Source organism: Asterias amurensis, chromosome 13 (genome assembly GCF_032118995.1).
Source record: "Asterias amurensis chromosome 13, ASM3211899v1".
Classification (NCBI taxonomy): Eukaryota; Metazoa; Echinodermata; class Asteroidea; order Forcipulatida; family Asteriidae; genus Asterias; species Asterias amurensis.
Genome location: NC_092660.1, coordinates 15062264 through 15083636, shown reverse-complemented (window position 1 = coordinate 15083636; position 21373 = coordinate 15062264). Strand labels below are relative to the sequence as shown.

General features: G+C 38.5%; 2 protein-coding genes across 2 annotated transcripts in view; one reads left to right on the top strand and one right to left on the bottom strand.

Moving 5' to 3' along the window:
• The window catches only part of LOC139946102 (PP2C-like domain-containing protein CG9801), a 37196-nt gene extending 31656 nt beyond the window's left edge, over positions 1-5540 (bottom strand). The window contains exons 1-3 of the mRNA XM_071943705.1: positions 5446-5540; positions 3870-4015; positions 2025-2287 (exon numbers count right to left, since the gene is read on the bottom strand). Of these exons, the coding sequence (XP_071799806.1) occupies positions 2025-2260 (236 nt within the window). The 5' untranslated portion in view covers positions 2261-2287; positions 3870-4015; positions 5446-5540. The remainder of the gene's footprint in view (positions 1-2024; positions 2288-3869; positions 4016-5445) is intronic.
• A 2387-nt stretch (positions 5541-7927) lies between these two features.
• LOC139946029 (angiopoietin-1 receptor-like) lies at positions 7928-16943 on the top strand. The gene is made up of 6 exons (XM_071943612.1): positions 7928-8078; positions 8670-8921; positions 10328-10459; positions 11065-11208; positions 15948-16085; positions 16786-16943. The coding sequence occupies exons 1-6, from the start codon at positions 7976-7978 to the stop codon at positions 16941-16943; spliced, it is 927 nt and encodes a 308-aa protein (XP_071799713.1). The 5' UTR covers positions 7928-7975.
• Positions 16944-21373: the final 4430 nt, after the last annotated feature.

Genomic DNA, 21373 nt, shown 5'->3' with positions numbered 1-21373 from the left:
GCATGTGAAATAGCTCTGTGCCATTGTGTTCTTCTTCTTCTTCATACATGTACACCACAAGTTCTTCCCACAGCCATCAGGACCATCATGGATACTCAGACTATGATGATACTCATCATGGTAACTTAGAGGCAGTGGACACTATTGGTAATTACTCAAAATAATTATCATCATTAAACCTTTCTTGATTATGAGTAATGGGGAGAGGTTGATAGTATAAAACATGGGAAACAGCTCCCTCTGAAGTAATGTAGTTTTCGAGAAAGAAGTAATTGTCCACGAATTTGATTTCGACACCTCAAGTTTAGAATCTGAGGTCTCGAAATCAAGCATCAGAAAGCACACAACTTCGTGTAACAAGGGTGTTTTTTCTTTCATTATTATCTCGCAACTTCGACGACCGATTGAACTCAAATTTTCACAGGTTTGTTATTTTAGGCATATGTTGAGATACACCAACTGTGAAGACCAGTCTTTGACAATTACCAATAGTGTCCACTGTCTTTAAAGACAGTGGACACAACAGGCGATGTACCTACTCTGTCATTTTGATGCTTACCCTGTGTTTGATTACTGACCATTACCCCGAAGGTTCCCCATACTACGGGCCAGAAGATCCCATGTTGACCATTATCGGTAAACATGTAAACAATGTTCTTAGCAATCATGTTAGTTGTGACGTCATTTCTAAGTCAAGGCCTCACTCCCAACTTGATCCTTCCTCACTTCGACAACTCTCATTTAACTTTACTTTCTAAATCAGCGTAAGATTTGCACCAAGCTCCTGAACTCCTAAAATCATTTTAATATACACATGTATTGCTAAATGTCCTGGTCTTAAATGTATGTAAATGTAGTCAAACTGTTTGTACATTTCTGGCAGGCCCTTGTTTTTGTGATTTTTTTATCAAATTTTCACTATGTATTTTCTATTGTAAAGCTTTTTAATAATTATTGTAATATTTTTAATGATTGTAAATTATGTCGCAATTCAGCGGTATGCTGCGATGGCTTTTTTTTTAAATAAATAAACCATATAAAAGAGACTCGCCCTCAGACTACTTGAGAGAGCACCTCTGTCTTATTTGTGTCATGTTTGGAATCTACTTCCCGAAAAAGAAAATCACAATTGATTGGGATATAGAGATTACCTTAATAGTAATGGTCTACCCCATTAAAGGCAGTGGACACTATTGGTAATTACTCAAAATAATTATTATCATCAAACCTTTGTTGATTACGAGTAATGGGGAGAGGTTGATGGTATAAAACACTGTGAGAAACGGCTCTCCCTGAAGTAACGTAGTTTTCGAGAAAGAAGAAATTTTCCACGAGTTTGATTTCGAGACCTCAAATTTAGATGAGGTCTCGAAATCAACTTGCATCTGAAAGCACACAACTTCGTGTGACAAGGTTGTCTTTTCTTTCTTTATTATCTCGCAACTTCGACGACCAATTGAGCTCAAATTTTCACAGGTTTGTTATTTTATGTATACGTTGAGATACACCAAGTGAGAAGACTGGTCTTTGACAATTACCAATAGTGTCCACTGTCTTTAAGGCTGGCTCGGTTATCTATTCCCTATATAAACGTCACCTCTGTGACCCTGATTCGAACACAAGACCGAAGCCTGGAATGTCGCTTGATTTTTCTGAACTCAGGAGACTGAACTGGGTACGTGGGTTTTCGTTGGGGTTTTCCTCCCATATCAAAAGCTGGCATTTCTTCGTCATCTTTAAACCTGTATCTTCAAACCTACGGATTATAGTGCTAGGAACGTTTGTTGAACCCTTGGTTTACAGGTAATTAAAAAAGAAAAATCCCAAGCTACATCAATAATACATGGCATTCTTCTTCCTTTAACTTTAAACATGTTCCTTGAGGTCTAAGATTACATTGCTATAACGTTTGGGGATCCCTTGGCTTCTAGAGAGATTACATTATAATGACCTCGCACTTATGTATTATAAATTGGAGTATCAAAATGGTAGCATTCGTGCCTTCAAAAAGTAAGTTGACTTACTTGAGTTTGTCTAACAACCCACGACTCATTCCAGTATGGGATGGCGGTATGTTGCGCCTTCTTGTGGGATCCGAGAGGCTCAGCCGTCTCCCGTTGCTGTCACTCCCTCCTCCTTGTTGTGGCCGTACCTTGACCAGTTGCTCAGCAGCGGTCGTCTTGGATCTTGCCTCGCCGGCTACGGTGTTGGATCGTCTTCTACGGAAAAGTCCGGTAAAGAACTGACCGTGTCCTGCCATTTTCTGTTGAGACGGGACTGTGGCAGTCTGTTCAAAGGTAACACAAAAAATGGACAATGCAAAGTTATTTTAAGGTTTGTGAATTTCTATTGTGTAATTTGCACGTTACGGAACCCATGCGGTAATGATTGTAAAGTTCGATCTCGGTAAAATTCTACCCCAATGAGCATTGTGTAGAATCTGAATGCTTTAATAGTTACCTATTGGTTATTGTTACCACAATGTGTGACGTGCAAAGATCTAATTACTGCTATGAATAGACTGTGTACAGCGGTGGGACTTGGACGATCCCCTCCCCCGATAAAGGTAGTGGACACTGTTGGTAATTGTCAAGGACTAGCCTTCACAGTTGGTGTATCTCAACATATGCATAAAATAACAAACCTGTGAAAATTTGAGCTCAATTGGTCATTTAAGTTGCGGGATAATAATGAAAGAAAAATAATCCTTGTCACACGAAGTTGTGTGCGTTTAGATGGTTGATTTCGAGACCTCAAGTTCCAAAGTTGAGGTCTCGAAATCAAATTCGAGGAAAATTACTTCTTTCTCGAAAACTATGGCACTTCAGAGGGAGCAATGTTTTATACCATCAACCTCTCCCCATTACTCGTCACCAAGAAAGGTTTTATGCCAATAATTATTTTGAGTAATTACCAATAGTGTCCACTGCCTTTAAAGGACCACGCAGCCACACCGCTTTCTTCACCTAACAAACAATATTAAACTTTAAAAAGGTACCAATTATGGTCGTTCAGACCAAAGCCATGTGCCTATGAGCTCTACCTCCCACCCCACCCACATAAAAATGTTTACTTACGCCACTGTTTTTTCTCCGGTGCACACCATTCTCAGAAAACCGATAACACCATCGGGCTCTTTTCCCTGTGAGCACAAAACATGTAAAGCCCCCTTTTTGCGACGCGGTTATTTTGTAGTTTGAGTGTTAATACGTTCACTTCTGTTGGAGTATGTTGCTTTTATATCTGATGTCACTTTCACTGTCCCCATTGTTTCTCTATTCCGATATTTTTCATTCAGTCTCATTTCGAATCTAATACAGAACCATGGTTGTCTATAACATTCAACATTATCTCAATTCGTATAAGAGATGTTAAATTTGCATCGGGGAAAGGATGTTAATTTTGGTTTTTACCCATACACCGCCGTGTGTTAGCGCTGTATGCTCAGTACTCTCCCGAGTCATGTGAACAAATATTACAGGCATGTTACTCGGGTGGGATTCGAACCCACGACCCTTGCATTCTAGAGCAATTCTTATTGTGTATTAATGCTTCAGAATTATGTAGTTTGTATTCTGGCGTACTTTGAGAATGTCCTGGTAAATGATAATATGGATCGAATTGATGTGAGCAACTTTATTAATTTTGATGAGCAGTATCACCATAGTTACATCATATCGATCACAGGCATCATAAAACTGGTCTTCCAAAATAATCTGTTGTGCCCTTTTTGAGATCTCTCAATTTAGATATGTTCAACAAATCACATTGTGAAGAGCTGTCACCTTATGTTTTTACACATGTGGTCAATAATTATAATGTATAGCAACCTTGGAATAAGTCTTGTAAATTCAGTTTTAAAAACTCACCTGTTGTGTGCACCCATACACTGTTGTTTGACAGAGGATACGAAATTACCAGGATCACAGTAATGCCGATTTATAGGCAATGCAGTAGTTGGAAGCAGCTGCACACAAATAGTATAGTTCCTTTTTTTCATGAAGTAGAGAGTCCCCTTGAAATCAACAAATCAGTTGAAATGAGGACCGCAGAACCAAATCATTTTCCTGTTGCAGGATTTCCCCAAAACATACGACACGAACGAGTTGTGCTTTTAGTTGTGGTACAACATAAAACAGCAACGATTGAAATTGTAAATATAACAGAGTTTATCGCAATCGTTGATACAGGGGTTAAAGAGCTAAGATTATAAAGTTACTATCTGGATGGTTTGATTGGTGACCAGGTATTCAAAGGGAACAAAGTGCAAGTCTATTATATGAATAGGTAGTTTACACAAGTTGCAAGCAAGAAGCAACAAAATTGATATTTGTTGTCGAATCTAAAACCCAACACTTGGCCTACGTGTTTGACATGACTTGTACATCCGTGTAATGGGACAATACATGTATTGGATTGTACAATACCGTGTTCACCATTCAACGATCATGTATTTGTAAGACACACCAAAGCATAACCAAAACGACGGGCTTGCATTCAAGGAAGCTGAACGTTGTGCCTAAAACAAACGTACACGCAATACTGTGGCAGTGGTTTGATTTACAGAACGGGGAAGTACTTGACTGAAAACTAGAAAGTACTTGAGGACAGTAGTCGGATTTACAAACTGATGTAATTATTTTGAGGCTTTAATTTGGGATCTGCATTCAAACATACAGTCTGCCTTACAGGAAGTAGGTGAACATTAATACTGATCATTACTTTAATATCATAACGTTGTACAATATTGCGGGGTCAATGGTAACTTGACACAAATGGCGTTAACCATCAATAGCTGTGTGCCGATATTTTTTACTGGTTTAGGCAAGTTTTAGGGGAAATCCCTTTTAAGGCAATCGTAGAATGCAGATCCTGTTGGTTGATCCCTTCTTGAACTCTATGTTTCATGGTCGTGTTCCCCCAGCATACAAATGGGAAACAAAATGCACAGCTGATTTCAAAAGGGGGTTTTGGTTCAAAGGCATATTATACATGTTTAACTGCGTGTTGCCTTGAGCATATTTTAAGTGGATCTTGCTGCACTACACAAACATTATTACTATATTAATATTATTATAAATTGTTTTAATTCGCACCGAAACGTCGGTGCCAAACTATCAGACGTTAGCTAAAGATGTACATGTCTGCAAGGAACTTCAAACTTGCCTTTAAAGGAACTAAACCAAATTTGGATTCTCGTCGTTGCACACGTTTGCTAAGGCACCCAAAGCACATCCCGTTGTTTATCAACAAGATTTCTTCGAAAATTCCTGTTTCTGCTACGAGCATTCTAGTCCCACATCATTGTTTAACAAGAAATATTTGTTCAAAGTGTCACATGCTTTATAAATTACCCCCTAAAACAAATGCATTCACAGTTACAAAAACACAGAGTTAATCATTAACACACACATATAATATCCATTTTACAAAATATTGACTTACCGGTCTCGGTCTATTGTTTACATTCCTGATTAGCAGAATTCGCTTAAAACAACAAACAGCAAAAGAGCTAATGATTCACACATCATACATGTTTCCTGTGTAATGACATCATTGTTTGATTGACAAATAGCTTTGTTTGGTTCGTGACTAAAAAGTATTTAAGATATTCAGTAGTCTGTTGTAAAACAAACAATGATTTTGCATCTGCTGGCATATTGTTTATACTCAATTGCACTATGCTGGACTATCTCAGTAAGTGTCGTCATAGCAATAATGCTTTATCATCTAAATTGTCAAGTGGGCGTGGCTAACTGAGGTAATTAAGGTTAATTGTGTCTGTAATGATGACTTGCCTTTAGATGTGGGCCCAATTTCATAAATTAATCATAAATTCAGCTGCTAAACGGCAAGCACATTTTCGTGCTTACTGTAGCAGAAACATCCCTGTGTATGAATCGCCGAGATAAGTTGTGTGAAACGACGCACGGCATTACAGATTACCAACAACCCATAATACGGATATACGGCAATGCAGAAAATCACGTGAATCTTAAACTAGGAAACAGGAAAGTAAAATATTTATGTTCACTGCACAGTAACTATGATTTGTACATAAACACAGACTTTTGGTCTATGTTAAGCTTTTCTTAACTACATTGTTTTTTCATCTGCAAAGTACGTTGCTTTATGCTACAGTAATTGAAGGTTAATAGATAAGTTAGCGCTGTCAGTGTTGATTAAGCAAATTGTACTAAAGGCACTTTGACAAAGCAGGCAGGCGTTGCAAGGTGCCAAGAATCATTTTAATTTGTTCAGCTGTTTTTCTCAGAATTAATGATTCAATTAAGTCACCGAGCTCATTTCACGGCTTCGTTTTTATCTATATGGTATACCTGTGCATTTTATTAACATCATTAAAGGGGCCTTTTTGTAACTGTCAAAAACATTCTCACTTGGTGTATCTAATATGCATAAAATAACAAACATGTGAATTCGGGCTCGATTGGTTATCGAATGGGCAAGAAAATAATGAAAGAAAGAAAAAGAAAACACCCTTGTTGCACAAATCTGCGTGTGTTTTTCAGATGCCTACAAAGGGCTTCATTGGGCCTGAATTCTTGTATATAGTCTTTTAATATTTGAGTGAGTATTAACCTCTTTTTGAAAACGACATTTCTTCAGAGGGAGCCGTTTCCCACAATGTTTTGTATTATCAACAGCTCTCAATTGCTAGTTATCAAAAGTTAAGTTTTTATGCTAAGAATTATTTTGAGTAATACCATTAGTGTTCATCAGTCCCTTTAAGCATTGGCTTATTTCCAGGAACGTCATCGGTAGTAGGAAATGAACTAATCCGTGTGAAAACAACGTGCTAGGGAATAATTCTTAACAGATTTCTTGTTTAGTTCTTGACGGAAAAGATTACGGTGCATTTAAGTAGCAGCTTTGTTATTTTTGAATAATGCTTATTTAATAACTTTTATTCATCCATGAACATGAAGAAGAAACGAGCTCATAGCTTTATTGATACTAGTACTGGTTGTTTTCTTGCTGCCAGCTATTGGGTGCTGCTTGTGATCATTTTCAATACATTGCGTACATCTTCAGGTAAGAAACCGAATCGTTGATATCTAATCGTATTTATAAATTTCCATAACAAGATAGCTAATTGCACTGGACACTATTGGTAATTGCTCAAAAAAATTTACTTGTTAGCGATCAATGGAGAGCTGTTGATAGTATGAAACATTGTGAGAAACGGCTCCCTCTGAAGTAAAACGTCTTTTTGAGAATGAATTCATTTCTCACGAAACTATTCAAGCATATCTGAAAGCACACAACTCGTGCGACAGTGGTGTTTTTTCTTCAATTTTATCTCGCACCTTCTACAACCAATAATTGAGCTCAAATTTTCACAGGTTTGTTATTGTATGCATATGTTGAGATACACCGAGTAAGAAGACCGGTCTTTGACAATAATTATCACCGAAGGTTTCGAGTGCCTTGAAGCTTTTCTTCGAGTTTAATTATGTTGCTTTATGCTATAAAAAAAGTAAGGCTGCAAAATGGTGCTCCATGTTGACTATTGGCAAATTTTATGACAGAGCGCTAATCGATAACTTGCACCTTTAGAATAGCTTACCTTTCCTCGAAATATATATATATATATATATATATTTTTTTTTTATTTTTTTTTTTTTTGGGGGGGGAACCGATTATGTGGTTTACTTCCTCTTTCAAGGGTACAAAGGACACTTTAGTGATGTACACAAATTGACTGAAAATTCAGTAATTTAAATACAAATATTTCCCTTCCAAATTTCTAGCGGCTGTACCGGATTTCACCTGCTTCAATCTTAGACCAGTTGCCACTGATGGAGAAAACACCTTCATTGGAGGTTACAAGAGTGGCAATGACACACTTGCAGCAGTCTCCTTCAACCGTGTACTGGACACAGGCAGCAGTGTCAATCTACCCGCCAGAGGCGAAGTTAACAAACATATTTCTGCCTCTGCGCTACTCTTTAAAATGCCTGCACATATTGGTGCAGAACGATTCGGGGTTTATAACTGTATCTTCACCAGACAACAAGATATTGTGAGGATAACAACAACTGTGATGCGCAAGGATGGTAAGTCGAGTTGTCCATTGCAAAAGCATCACCAATAAAGTGTTTATTTTCAATCACTGATGAGAATAAAAACAAACAAAAACAAGTGTTTATCTATTTGTTTCTGTGTTTATTAAAACAGTTGCTATCAGTGCTTTTAGATCGCTAGGAATGAATGGTCTGATTCAAAAAAACTTAAGTCCTGAGATATTCTGGTTCATAATTGTATTATGCTATTATTTGCAAAGTATATATGATAGTCGTATTAACTTTTTTTTCTTTTCAATTTTTTAAGGGAATGTAACATTGACAATAATGACACAGTTATAACTGTCTATCAACTGTGCTTATAACAATAATATAATAACAAAGAACACTTTAAAAAGCACAACACAAAAGCAGAACGACTCCGCCTCAAGGCGCTGGAAAAGTAACAAACTAAAAGTCTGGACCAGACAAAAACTTACATAGCAAAGTGTACACAGTAAAATAATTAAGAAACTTATACATGTAGTACAGAATACTGACAAAAGGTTACAATGTTAAACATACAGTTAATCAAGACGAGACTTGTACACTAAATTAAAAACAAGCTTTTTATTGACTGTATAGGTGATGTATCCCCAGCCTCATCCACTTTGACTACGAGTGCTGGAGAGGACGTAACATTGACAATGGAACAGCATTACGGATCAACCAATGAGCTTCGATGGAGACAGAATGGTGTTGACGTCACTGCGTGGAATGGCCAATCACGCATCAGTATTCCTAATGTACAAGCCAGTAACACTGGTATATATGAATGCTACGTACAGGGCAGATACAATCTACAGAACCACGCACTCATGAAACTCATTGTTAGAGGTATAATTTCCATTCATTGTGGGTGACTCTTTCATTAATGAGTTGAAAATCTCATTCCTCCTGAAGACGAACGCAGTATACTGTTCGAAACGTCGATACCAAACTGATCCCTCAAAAGAGATTTTACTCATGTTTGTACCCGCAAGTCTACTATTCATATTTATATTTATAGTTAATCTTATTCTCTACACCATGCAAAAGCTTCAAACACCATTTGAGTTGAATAATGTATGGTACAATGACTCGCTTAGTCACACTCCGCTTGTATTTGAATTACTCAGACTATAGAGACAGTTGCACTGTCGAACGGTTCGGGTCAAGCCTTTGCATATAGCAACCTCCAGATGAGCAGCCCTGGTACCATTGTGACATACATCCATTCAGAACTGTGTCCGGGTGTTCACCGTCTCTTATGTAACTACGGAAAAGCTCAAATTTAAGTGGCCACTTGTGATCAAGCACGTCATTGTACCAGACAACATTAAAATCAAACACACTTATGGGTTATTGGATGGTTACCTTTCTTATATTGATTTTGTGAACCGAGACTCATCACAACGTTTCAAACATCATTCATGATTCCGGTACAATTTTGAAGAGGTTTTATATAAACTTCTTAAAGTATTGTATTGATCAAAGGAGGTTTACATTCCTCCAGGTTATATTTGACCCTCGTCTATATATTAAGATGATTATTGACTGCAACTTTTGAACTTTTGAAACAGTGTCGAACATGTCAACAAAACGGGCTTATTTTGCACTAATTGCCATGGGTTTTATGTCACGGGATGGCTTAACAAACTGGCACGCAACGAACGTTCCTTCTCTCGGAAAAAAACCCCTTATACTCTCACAGTGTGGCGAATATTCTTGCGAATATGAATCTTTGAAATTTGCGATGAATTCGCCCAAAAGTTGCGATTTGGTAGAATGAATGTTCTCGGTCGTCCCTTAACCTCCCCCCCCTTACCAATATCTTACGCATAATACGCACGCTTAACCGACAGTACCAATGGCTTACCAATGCTTACGAAAATCGATAGCGAATAACCGTCTTCACAACATTCGCTGAAATTTAGGAAGCACATTCGCTAGCATGTTCTCCCCAGTGTGAGAGTAGCATTAAGCCCGGTTCATACTTCCTGCGAATGCGAACGCGAAGCGAATCTTGACGTCACAAATTCGCAACGAACAATTCGCAGCAGTTGCCCTGTTCTACTCCCTTGCGAATAATCGCTGCGAAAGGAGGGTGTGACGTCAAATTCACGTCAAATTCGCATTCGCGTTCGCATGAAGTATGAACCGGGCTTTACCCATCACGGCAAGCTAACCAAACGAATTGAAGCCGATATAGACTGAGAAAACAGATTGTCATTATCTTTGTATTGTTTTCTTGGTAAAAACAGCTTGTTCACCAGAAAGATGGGGATCATCATGTGACATAAGATGTCCGATGTGTCACAATGGTGGAGTATGTGATGACAAGACAGGAGAATGTATCTGTGCACCAGGATTCAGTGGTACAAAATGTCAGACATGTAAGTTCACGACGAATCCTCTGCATTGTATACGTTTCATATTATAATAGGAATCGTTTAAAGGAACATTACATAATTGGTTTGTGCTAACCAAAATAGTTGCTGGCAGTGTAAGCACTTTATGTAATCCACCATATACACAAACTGATCGGCCATCTGGGTCATGAGAAAATGGTGAAAAACCGATTACACATTTCAAAACAAAATGAATAAAACGCTCACTGAGCGATAGACTCCAAACGAAAATTATAGTATTTATTTCTCATCAAATATGACATTTCATACAGAAATATTTCAAGGGATGTTTTCTATTATCATCATCATTTGACCGTGTAAGTTTGATGTAAATCTGTCATCTTAAATGAGTTTTTTCTTACCAATTCTGTAATGTTCCGTAACCATAAGCTGTGTCATATCAGAACAGGTTCAAGTCCCACGTTTGCCAAACTGTGCAAATTGCATAGGTATACAATTATGAACTAATTAAAGGCGTGGCTCTCATCGAGGTTTTATTAGACACTATACATAAGAAAACTTTATTGATCTTCAAAAGAAGAAATTGCATTGCTCACGCAAGTTTAAAAAATACATTTGTTTCATTTCAGTACATGGAAAGAATTGTTTTGGTCAAGATTGCGGTATAACGTGCTCCATCACCAATGTTGGATGTAAGGGAGTAATGATGTGCCCTCCGGATCCCTTTGGATGTACATGCGCAGCTGGCTTCAAAGGCCATACGTGCACAGAAGGTAGGATACGGAGGGCTCCTAATAGACTTTTTAATTCTATCACGGTGTGGTCATCTTGATTTTACTCCATTCCAACTCATTGTAACCAAACTGAGGCTGGACGAAATAATAGTCTGGTGCCATGTTTGTGCAATGAATGTTAGCATTCATTACTGTTATTGGAAACAGGGAACATGACCAAGATGGTGACAGCGTGATAAAGGTCTTTAGACCTTTTATCAAGACGTCACAGTCCGAGTATTTGCTAACCGAGGTTGGAAAACTCTTGAAAGCCATTAAAGTCACCTGGAAGTGATATTTTTTTTAAATAAAGCTTTTGTCACTAAAATATGTGTTTTTGCGAGAGGAATGTGAATAAAAAGTTAACTAAGGTTTAAAAATATTAGTGTTGATTGTATTTACAAATTTACGAGTAGGCCCGACCCGAGAGGGCGCTGTTCGTGACGTATTTCAAGGCGCGATATTTGAAGAGAAAATTTGTAGTCAGAGGCCCCCGTACATTACGTCTGGGATCATGGCACATCAAAACAAATTTAGACACGATTTTACACACATACGTACATTGAAACTTGAACATGTTGAACGCCTAGTGGTTTTTACAAAAGCTATTGCTGCTATTTTTATTTAACTATGCGACTTTTTAGTGACCAAATGGGTTGTAAAATGTGGGTCTGCCTACGTATTATTATAGAAATACGGCCACGGAGCAGACTGCACGCAAGCACTATGGCTGCTGTATAATGTGCGGACGGTCACATAGGACCTGCACGCACGGTGAATCGCATGCGGTACCAAAAAAAAATCGTGTCACTTGGCAAAAGCTAAAAACATACCCTCAAAGTTCAAACTTACCCGAATTTTTTCACGTTAAGCAAATGCTCCCCTCTGGGTTCGTCACGCCTTTCAGATACCTTCTTCGATTTCCCACTAGCTGGAAAAATTGTTGGGACGGCGTCGTGTTTAAGAATGGCTCTTCTCGTCATGTCAAATGAGTCGTGTATCCCGGATTCGAAGCACGACGGCTCGAAGTGTTCGCTGCATAGCGCTGAAAAAGACGTCGGACCGGACCACTTTGCTCTAGTTAGTCTGACTTTCGCAGCCCACAACCGCCTATACTTGGGATCTGCAGGACATAGATGAAGAGTGACCCCATCTTTAGTTGTTTTGCTGCATCCAGCAGTATTACAACTGGTCGGCATTGCCGGAAAAATGACAGAAAAAAACCTTTTTCGCAGCGTACAAACTCACGTCTTAGAATTACGTGTACTTTTGCACATGTGTTTATCTACGCATCGAGGCAAAGTCTTCCTTTTCCTACGTCACAAAAGGGGTAGGCGGAGTCAACCCCCAAGCACTTAATTAATTTTTTTAACATATAAATCGTGACAAACAATTACTCAAAAAATTGTTTTATTGTTAATAAACATATACTCTTATGTTTAAAAGAAGAAAAATCCTATTTCCAGGTGCCTTTAAAGCAGAACAAAGCATATGGCAATGGTTTGTAACAATGCTACACAACTATTCAAAAATAGTGTTGAATTTGTTGGAACCAAAGCAACAAATCATGGAAGGTATTAAGTTTAAAATTTGAAGAACAAACAAGTTGGGTTTTTTCAGAGCAATTATCTGGTAAACGCGCTTGAATGTTTTGCTGACATTCGGCTGCCCATGCCAACCAGCGCAGTTTATGAGTTTGTTTAGCAACAATAGAAAGGAATGGGTGCGTTCGTTTAGCTTCCCTGGGTCGACCCCGGTGTGTGGCGGGGTTTTTTTTCCAGGACGAACGTGGGTAATTATCTGCACACGTTCGTCCTGGAAAAAAAAACGCCACACACCGGGGTCGACCCGGGGAAGGTAAACGAACGCACCCTCTATAACGTGCCTCTAGCTAACCGGGCTTCCGCGATTTGCCTCTCTGTCTGGGCAATCTCGGCGGTCTAGTTGGTAAGCCACTTCTCTGGAATTCCAAAGGTTGTGGGTTCGAATCCCACCTGAGGAATATGCCTGAGATTTTTTTGTGACAGAGCTCGGGAAAGTATAGTGAGTATACAGTGCTAACACACATCTGTGTATATGGCTAAAACCAAATATTTCAGCCTTAATGTATATTAATTTTGGTTTTTACCCATGCACCGACGTGTGTTACCAATGTATACTCAGTACTTTCAATATCACAAGCATATTATGTTTGTTTTCACAAGACTCGGGAAAGTATTGAGTATACAGTGCTAACACACATCGGTGTATTGGTAAAAACCAAAACTAGTATTCTTTATCCCCGATGCAAATTTAACATATACTAGAGATTGAGAGTTTGTGAACAAACTCAAGGTGTTCGGTTTCCGGGAGTAAAAGCCTGGATTAAAAAACAAATATTACACCTTGCTTTGTTCCCAAGATTTGTAATAAATGATTCAAATTACAAAAACTGTCAAAACCACATGATTACGTCATCTAGTAAAAGTGTATGTTTGGTGACGTCATCGGTAATATTTGTTTTAAACCAGACCTTTGCCAAACTTGTATGGTGTGATGGTAAAGCATCAAAGGATGTTTATTTCGACCTAAAAGACAATAAACCACGTCCTTTCAAATCATTTCACAGTCACTTCCCGTTTAAACAGGTCAAAAGGTCAACGAAAGTTCACCAACATATCCATTTCTGTCAAGTACGTAAAGCCCTTTCATATGATGTACAGATTGTCAAAATAGCTTATGTAGTTTAGGAAATATGAACTTAGGAAATATTAACTGACGACTGAAGAAAAGACTGTAAGGGGCATGTATGTTTTAACCGCCTTGAACGAAGACTATTCTTCATGAAGCTTTTTCGCGCTCTATTGATAATATTTTAAAAAAGAAGTAAAAAAAAAAAACGTGGATCAAAAATAATGATTTTTTGAAATAATAATTTGAATTTTTATTACTCAAGAATGGATGACGTCATCATGACCTAACTAACACATTATTCCACTCCTAATGCATATCTAACTGTGTGCGAAGTTTCAAGTTCATACGAGTTTGGGAAGTGTGCTTTTGTTCGAGGACAAGGGACGAAGAGAAGAAGAAGATGAAAATCTGGATTGTTTTATTGATTTGTTTGTACTAAAGTTTTGTTTAATCCGGCAGTTTATTTTAGCAAGACCACTCCTAATTGCTTGTGCCTTATGCTTTAACCATTCTGTTTTCTTTGAATGTTTTGTATTGTAACATCCATGTCTGTGCATGGAGGTGGAAATAGATTAGTTTACGTAACGTCCTTTCCTACTAGAGAAAGTTTGAAAGGGCTTATGTTATTTCAGATATTGTTTTTCTTCAAAATATTTAACTCAAAATAACTTGGATAGTTGTTTTAACAAATAATCAAAACAATTGATGATTATGCTAAGTTCAAGAAGTAATAGATATCGTAATACTGACGTGAATTCCCTGGGCCCAAAACGCCCTTCACCCGGGGGGAGTGGTCGATCGATGTAACGTCTCTATTCTTCTCGGTGTTTAACCAAAACATGACCAATGTTCGTCATTTTGTACTGTTGTTTTCTCACATAAATAAAGTCCCATGAATCACTGAAGTAGGTGGCCATCTCAGCGAAACTTCGTCTTCAATTCCACATTGACCACTAATCCATCAGAAGGGTAACATTTGAACAATTTGACGCTGAAGATTGAAATGAAACCGTTTTCGCAGCGTTCTGAATAGCTATATAGCTCTATATGCATATCACGCTATGGCACAGAGTACAACAAACTTGGCAGCATGCCACCAAATAAATTATGCCTAATACACTACACGTGTACGCCACAAGTGTTACGCACAACCAATTGGGAAATTTCGTAGTTCTTTATACAAGAAATTGTGAACTTTCAAACTCGATTTTGAACCAGAAGACGAGCTCAAAATGGGATCACGTCTGCGAGGCATTTACGGAGTTTTTAACGAACTTTCCGATGATGTGTCGATTGTAACAACCCATCTTGTAGATCAAAAGTTATGATTTTTTGAAATAATAAACTTTGAAAATTCATAACTCAAAAATTGATGACGTCATCGTGACATAACTCAAACGGTTTCTTCTCCTTATACATATCTAACTATGTGTGAAGTTTCAAATTTATATGTGCTTGGGAAGTGTGATTTTTTTAGCGGACAATCGCCGCTAATAAGCAGAATGGATGATCACTGGAGCGTGCTCTGCTGCACCGCTAATACACTACACGTTGTGTGTATGCCTAGGTGCAATGTTTATGCACATACCAAAGGGGATTTACGTTGTTCTTTAGACGTGAATTTTGAAATTTTCAACCTCTCTTTTGAGCCGGAAGACAACATCAAAATGGGGTCATGTCTGTGGGGCGTTTACGGAGTTTTCAATGACGATTCCGATGATGTTTCGATTGTAAAAATCCCTCATGTAGATCAAAAGTTATGATTTTTTGAATTAATAAACTTTGAATATTCATAACTCAAGAATTGATGACGTCATCATGACGTAACTCACACGGTTTCTTCTCCTAATAAATATCTAACTATGTGTGAAGTTTCAAGTTCATACCATGTTTGGAAAGATGTGTTTGTAGGGGGACAAGGGACGTACAGAAGAAGAAGAAGAAGAAGAAGAAGAAGTATCAATAAAAAAAAAAACCCGAACAAAAATAAGAGGTGTTCCGGGCTGTTGGCCCGAACACCTAATTAAGCCTTAATGTAATTTTGATTTCTCATTTCTCTGCAATAGAATGTCAAGATGGCTACTTTGGGGCTAATTGTAAGCTTAAGTGTCATTGTGAGGATGGTGCAGTGTGTGATAAAGGTCATGGTAGATGTCCTGATGATGTCAAGTGTGCATCAGGGTACACTGGAGAAAACTGTCAAGGTGGGTTTGTTGTTTGATTCGTTTGTGAGGATAGTTATAGTTTTAATGGTTTATTCACAATAAAAAATATGTTCGCGACCAGAGGCTGAATTCATCAGCCATTTGTGCATGTACACATTTATAAACTAAGTAGATGTTAACCTGTTCGCCCAGGTCAGACCAGTTGAACCTATAGTTTAACTGGGTTGAACTGGAACCATTTGAAAACTAGTTAAACACAGTTCAAACATTTTTTTTACGGAATTTGAGCAAAACTTGGAATCGATTTCTCAAAGAGACCTTGACCTTGTAGATATTAAAAACTTAAGGCTAGTCCTAAGTTAGAACGAGTAACTCGTCCCTACTCGAGATAAGACTAGTCTTAACTCTTTGTGAAATCCACCCACAGTTGGTTTATACAATAAACATAGTTAACATAGTTGAACACAGTCCAAACCAGTTGGTTTTATATGGTAATTTGACACTATCCAGTAAAACTAGTTAAACCAGTAACTTTGGGGCGGATTTTGTGTTTCTTTCTCGGAGACGTAGAGTTTGACATTCTTTGTCATTTTGTTTGTTAATTTATTGTTTTGCTTCTATAGGGTTGTATGTTTACCCTTTCTGTTGTATTATGACCGTTTTGCTTGTTGAACAGTTTGTATGTTTATATTGTTACAGAAGTTCAAAATAAATTTAAAGTAAATGTTTTTTTACTAAGAATGTCCCGAGGGGCTTTTTGGAGCTACATGCATCAAGGAGTGTCATTGTGAAGATGGGGAGATTTGTGACAAAGTTACCGGTACATGCCCGGACGGTGTCGGATGTCAACAAGGCTACAGAGGTATTAACTGCCAAAGTAAGTATACCGCTGTTTGACCATTAAAGGCAATTATATTATACCCTTTTTTTAATAATGCTCGATTGTTGTAAATCCTATACAAATATAGTTGTAAACGTTTTTGAATGAACATACGGTGAAAACCTCACTTTTGAGATATCGCCGAAACTCCTGTAGCCTACACACGCAGGAAAAATATCCCCGAAGGAAGACACAATATGAGAAGCATTACCGTGGTAACGCTTGTTATCATAAATTTTCTGGGGATTTTCTAAGTGATATTTCTGTTTACATAACCGTAGTATTTCGAAGTCAAATGTTTCTCAAAATGCATTATCCAAAGCTGCTGTACTCCTTAACACGTAAGTTTTATATAGTCCATAAATCAAATCATACACCATTCACACAGTTTTCATAGTTTTGGAAAGGTCACAATGACAAATGGTCATAGTGTGAACACTGCATGATCTTAGTGTGTTTTCTGTTTGAACCAATGATGTTCAACAAACCACACACCATTCACACAGTTTTCTAAGTATGTGAGTGGTCACAATGTGAAATGGTCACACAGTGATCTCAATGTGTTTTCTGTGTGGACCAACCATGTTCAAATCACACACCGTTCACACAGTTTTCATAGTCTCGGAAAGGTCACAATGTGAAAGGGTCACCGTGTAAACACAGTGGGATCTCCATGTGTTTTCTGTGTGGACCAACCATGTTCAAATCACACACCGTTCACACAATTTTCTTAGTCTCGGAAAGGTCACAATGTGAAAAGGTCACTGTGTGAAAACAGTGTGATCTCAGTGTGTTTTCTGTGTGGACCAACCATGTTTAAATCACACACCGTTCACACAGTTTTCATAGTCTCGGAAAGGTCACAATGTGGAATGATCACCATGTAAACATTGTGTGATCTTAGTGTGTTTTCTGTGTGGACCAACCATGTTCAAATCACACACCGTTCACACAGTTTTCATAGTCTCGGAAAGGTCACAATATGAAAAGGTCACTGTGTGAAAATAGTGTGATCTCAGAGTGTTTTCTGTGTGGACCAACCATGTTCAAATCACACACCGTTCACACAGTTTTCATAGTCTCGGAAAGGTCACAATGTGGAATGATCACCATGTGAACATTGTGTGATCTTAGTGTGTTTTCTGTGTGGACCAACCATGTTCAAATCACACACCGTTCACACAGTTTTCATAGTCTCGGAAAGGTCACAATATGAAAAGGTCACTGTGTGAAAACAGTGTGATCTCAGAGTGTTTTCTGTGTGGACCAACCATGTTCAAATCACACACCGTTTACACAGTTTTCATAGTCTTGGAAAGGTCACAATGTGAAAAGGTCACTGTGTGAAAACAGTGTGATCTCAGTGTGTTTTCTGTGTGGACCAACCATGTTCAAATCACACACCTTTCACACAGTTTTCATAGTCTTGGAAAGGTCCCAATGTGAAAAGGTCACTGTGTGAAAACAGTGTGATCTCAGTGTGTTTTCTGTGTGGACCGACCATGTTTAAATCACACACTGTTCACACAGTTTTCATAGTCTCGGAAAGGTCACAATGTGGAATGATCACCATGTGAACATTGTGTGATCTTAGTGTGTTTTCTGTGTGGACCAACCATGTTCAAATCACACACCGTTCACACAGTTTTCATAGTCTTGGAAAGGTCACAATGTGAAAAGGTCACTGTGTGAAAACAGTGTGATCTCAGTGTGTTTTCTGTGTGGACCAACCATGTTCAAATCACACACCGTTCACACAGTTTTCATAGTCTCGGAAAGGTCACAATGTGAAATGATCACCATGTGAACACTGTGTGATCTTAGTGTGTTTTCTGTGTGGACCAACCATGTTCAAATCACACACCGTTCACACAGTTTGCATAGTCTCGGAAAGGTCACAATATGAAAAGGTCACTGTGTGAAAACAGTGTGATCTCAGAGTGTTTTCTGTGTGGACAACCATGTTCAAATCACACACCGTTTACACAGTTTTCATAGTCTTGGAAAGGTCACAATGTGAAAAGGTCACTGTGTGAAAACAGTGTGATCTCAGTGTGTTTTCTGTGTGGACCAACCATGTTCAAATCACACACCTTTCACACAGTTTTCATAGTCTTGGAAAGGTCCCAATGTGAAAAGGTCACTGTGTGAAAACAGTGTGATCTCAGTGTGTTTTCTGTGTGGACCAACCATGTTCAAATCACACACCGTTCACACAGTTTTCATAGTCTTGGAAAGGTCACAATGTGAAAAGGTCACTGTGTGAAAACAGTGTGATCTCAGTGTGTTTTCTGTGTGGACCAACCATGTTCAAATCACACACCGTTCACACAGTTTACATAGTCTCGGACAGGTCAAAATGTGAAATGATCACCATGTGAACATTGTGTGATCTTAGTGTGTTTTCTGTGTGAACCAACCATGTTCAAATCACACACCGTTCACACAGTTTTCATAGTCACGGAAAGGTCACAATGTGAAATGGTCACAGTGTGAACACAGTGTGATCTCAGTGTGTATTCTGTGTGGACCAACCATGTTCAAATCACACACCGTTCACACAGTTTTCATAGTCTGGCAGTAGCCACAATGTGAAATGATCACCGTGTGAACACAGTGTGATCTCAGTGTGTATTCTGTGTGGACCAACTACCTTCAAATCACACACCGTTCACACAGTTTTCTTAGTCACGCAAAGGTCACAATGTGAAATCATCACAGTGTGAACACAGTGTGATCTCAGTGTGTATTCTGTGTGGACCAGCTACCTTCAAATCACACATCATTCACACAGTTTTCATAGTCTGGCAGTAGTCACAATGTGAAATGATCACCATGTGAACATTGTGTGATCTTAGTGTGTTTTCTGTGTGGACCAACCATGTTCAAATCACACACCGTTCACACAGTTTTCATAGTCACGCAAAGGTCACAATGTGAAATGATCACAGTGTGAACACAGTGTGATCTCAGTGTGTATTCTGTGTGGACCAGCTACCTTCAAATCACATATCATTCACACAGTTTTCATAGTCTGGCAGTAGTCACAATGTGAAATGAGCACCATGTGAACATTGTGTGATCTTAGTGTGTTTTCTGTGTGGACCAACCATGTTCAAATCACACACCGTTCACACAGTTTTCATAGTCTCGGAAAGGTCACAATGTGAAATGATCACCATGTGAACATTGTGTGATCTTAGTGTGTTTTCTGTGTGGACCAACCATGTTCAAATCACACACCGTTCACACAGTTTTCATTGTCTGGCAGTAGTCACAATGTGAAATGATCACCATGTGAACATTGTGTGATCTTAGTGTGTTTTCTGTGTGAACCAACTATGTTGAAATCACACATCGTTCACACAGTTTTCATAGTCTGGCAGTGGTCACAATGTGAAATGGTCAGAGTGTGAACACTGCGTGATCTTAGTGTGTTTTCTGTGTGGACCAACTCCGTTCAAATCACACATTTACATATTTTTCATAGTCTCGGGAAAGGTCACAATGTGAAATGGTCACACTGTGTTCACACTGTGTGACCATTTCACATTGTGAGCATTCCCAGACTATGAAAACTGAGTGAATGGTGTGTGATTTGAACATGGTTAGTCCACACAGTAAACACACTGAGATCACACTGTGTTTACTGTGTGACCATTTCACATTGTGACCACTCACAAACTATGAAACTGTGTGAATGGTGTATGATTTGAACATAGTTGGTCCACACAAAATACACACTAAGGTCACGCAGTTTGCACACAGTGACCATTTGACATTGTGACCTTTCCAAAACTATGAAAACGGTGTGAATGGTGTGTGATTTGAACAAAGTTGGTTCACACTGAAAACACGTGCTTTTATTTTCACTACCTTACGCAGTGAAACCAAACCTATACTTAATAAGATTAGTGGTGTTACGCATAGATCTGTCATCATTCCTTGGATAGTGCAGTTTGCGGCAAACGTCCGACGTCAAACGGTGCCGATGTGGCATAATGTGCCAATCACCTTTTAATGAGATAAGTGGAAATTGTTTCCGTCCAATCAGTGATTCAAATGATGCAAGGATTGGTTAATTCGAGCTACCACTGCGACTGCGAGGTAGTTCGTGACGCGGGTATCTGTATATTTATGTACAGAAAAGGTAATCTGTGTAAGAAGTAAACATGTCTGCCATAGCTGATTATTTTCTTTTAGCTTTTATGTCGGACCTACTTGTTTATGGTTTAATAAAGCATTCCTTCAAGATAGTTTGTCAATGGTGGTTCCCGTTTTTAGCCTGTGTCGGCTGCTGCAACAATGTTTGCTCTTGTTCGAATTCCAATGCCGCAAAAATTAAGTCTCCCATCGCGACCGCTTCGGCTGTGTTAAACTTAAAGGAACACGTTGCCTTGGATCGGACGAGTTGGTCAAAACAAAAGCGTTTGTAACCGTTTTGTAT

Bases quoted from the DNA above. Each gene is read 5' to 3' on its own strand.
- LOC139946029 (XM_071943612.1), top strand. From the start codon at position 7,976: ATGCCTGCACATATTGGTGCAGAACGATTCGGGGTTTATAACTGTATC. The intron at 8,922-10,327 runs GTATAATTTCCA...TGGTAAAAACAG, and splicing joins CATGAAACTCATTGTTAGAG to CTTGTTCACCAGAAAGATGG. The intron at 10,460-11,064 runs GTAAGTTCACGA...GTTTCATTTCAG, and splicing joins TGGTACAAAATGTCAGACAT to TACATGGAAAGAATTGTTTT.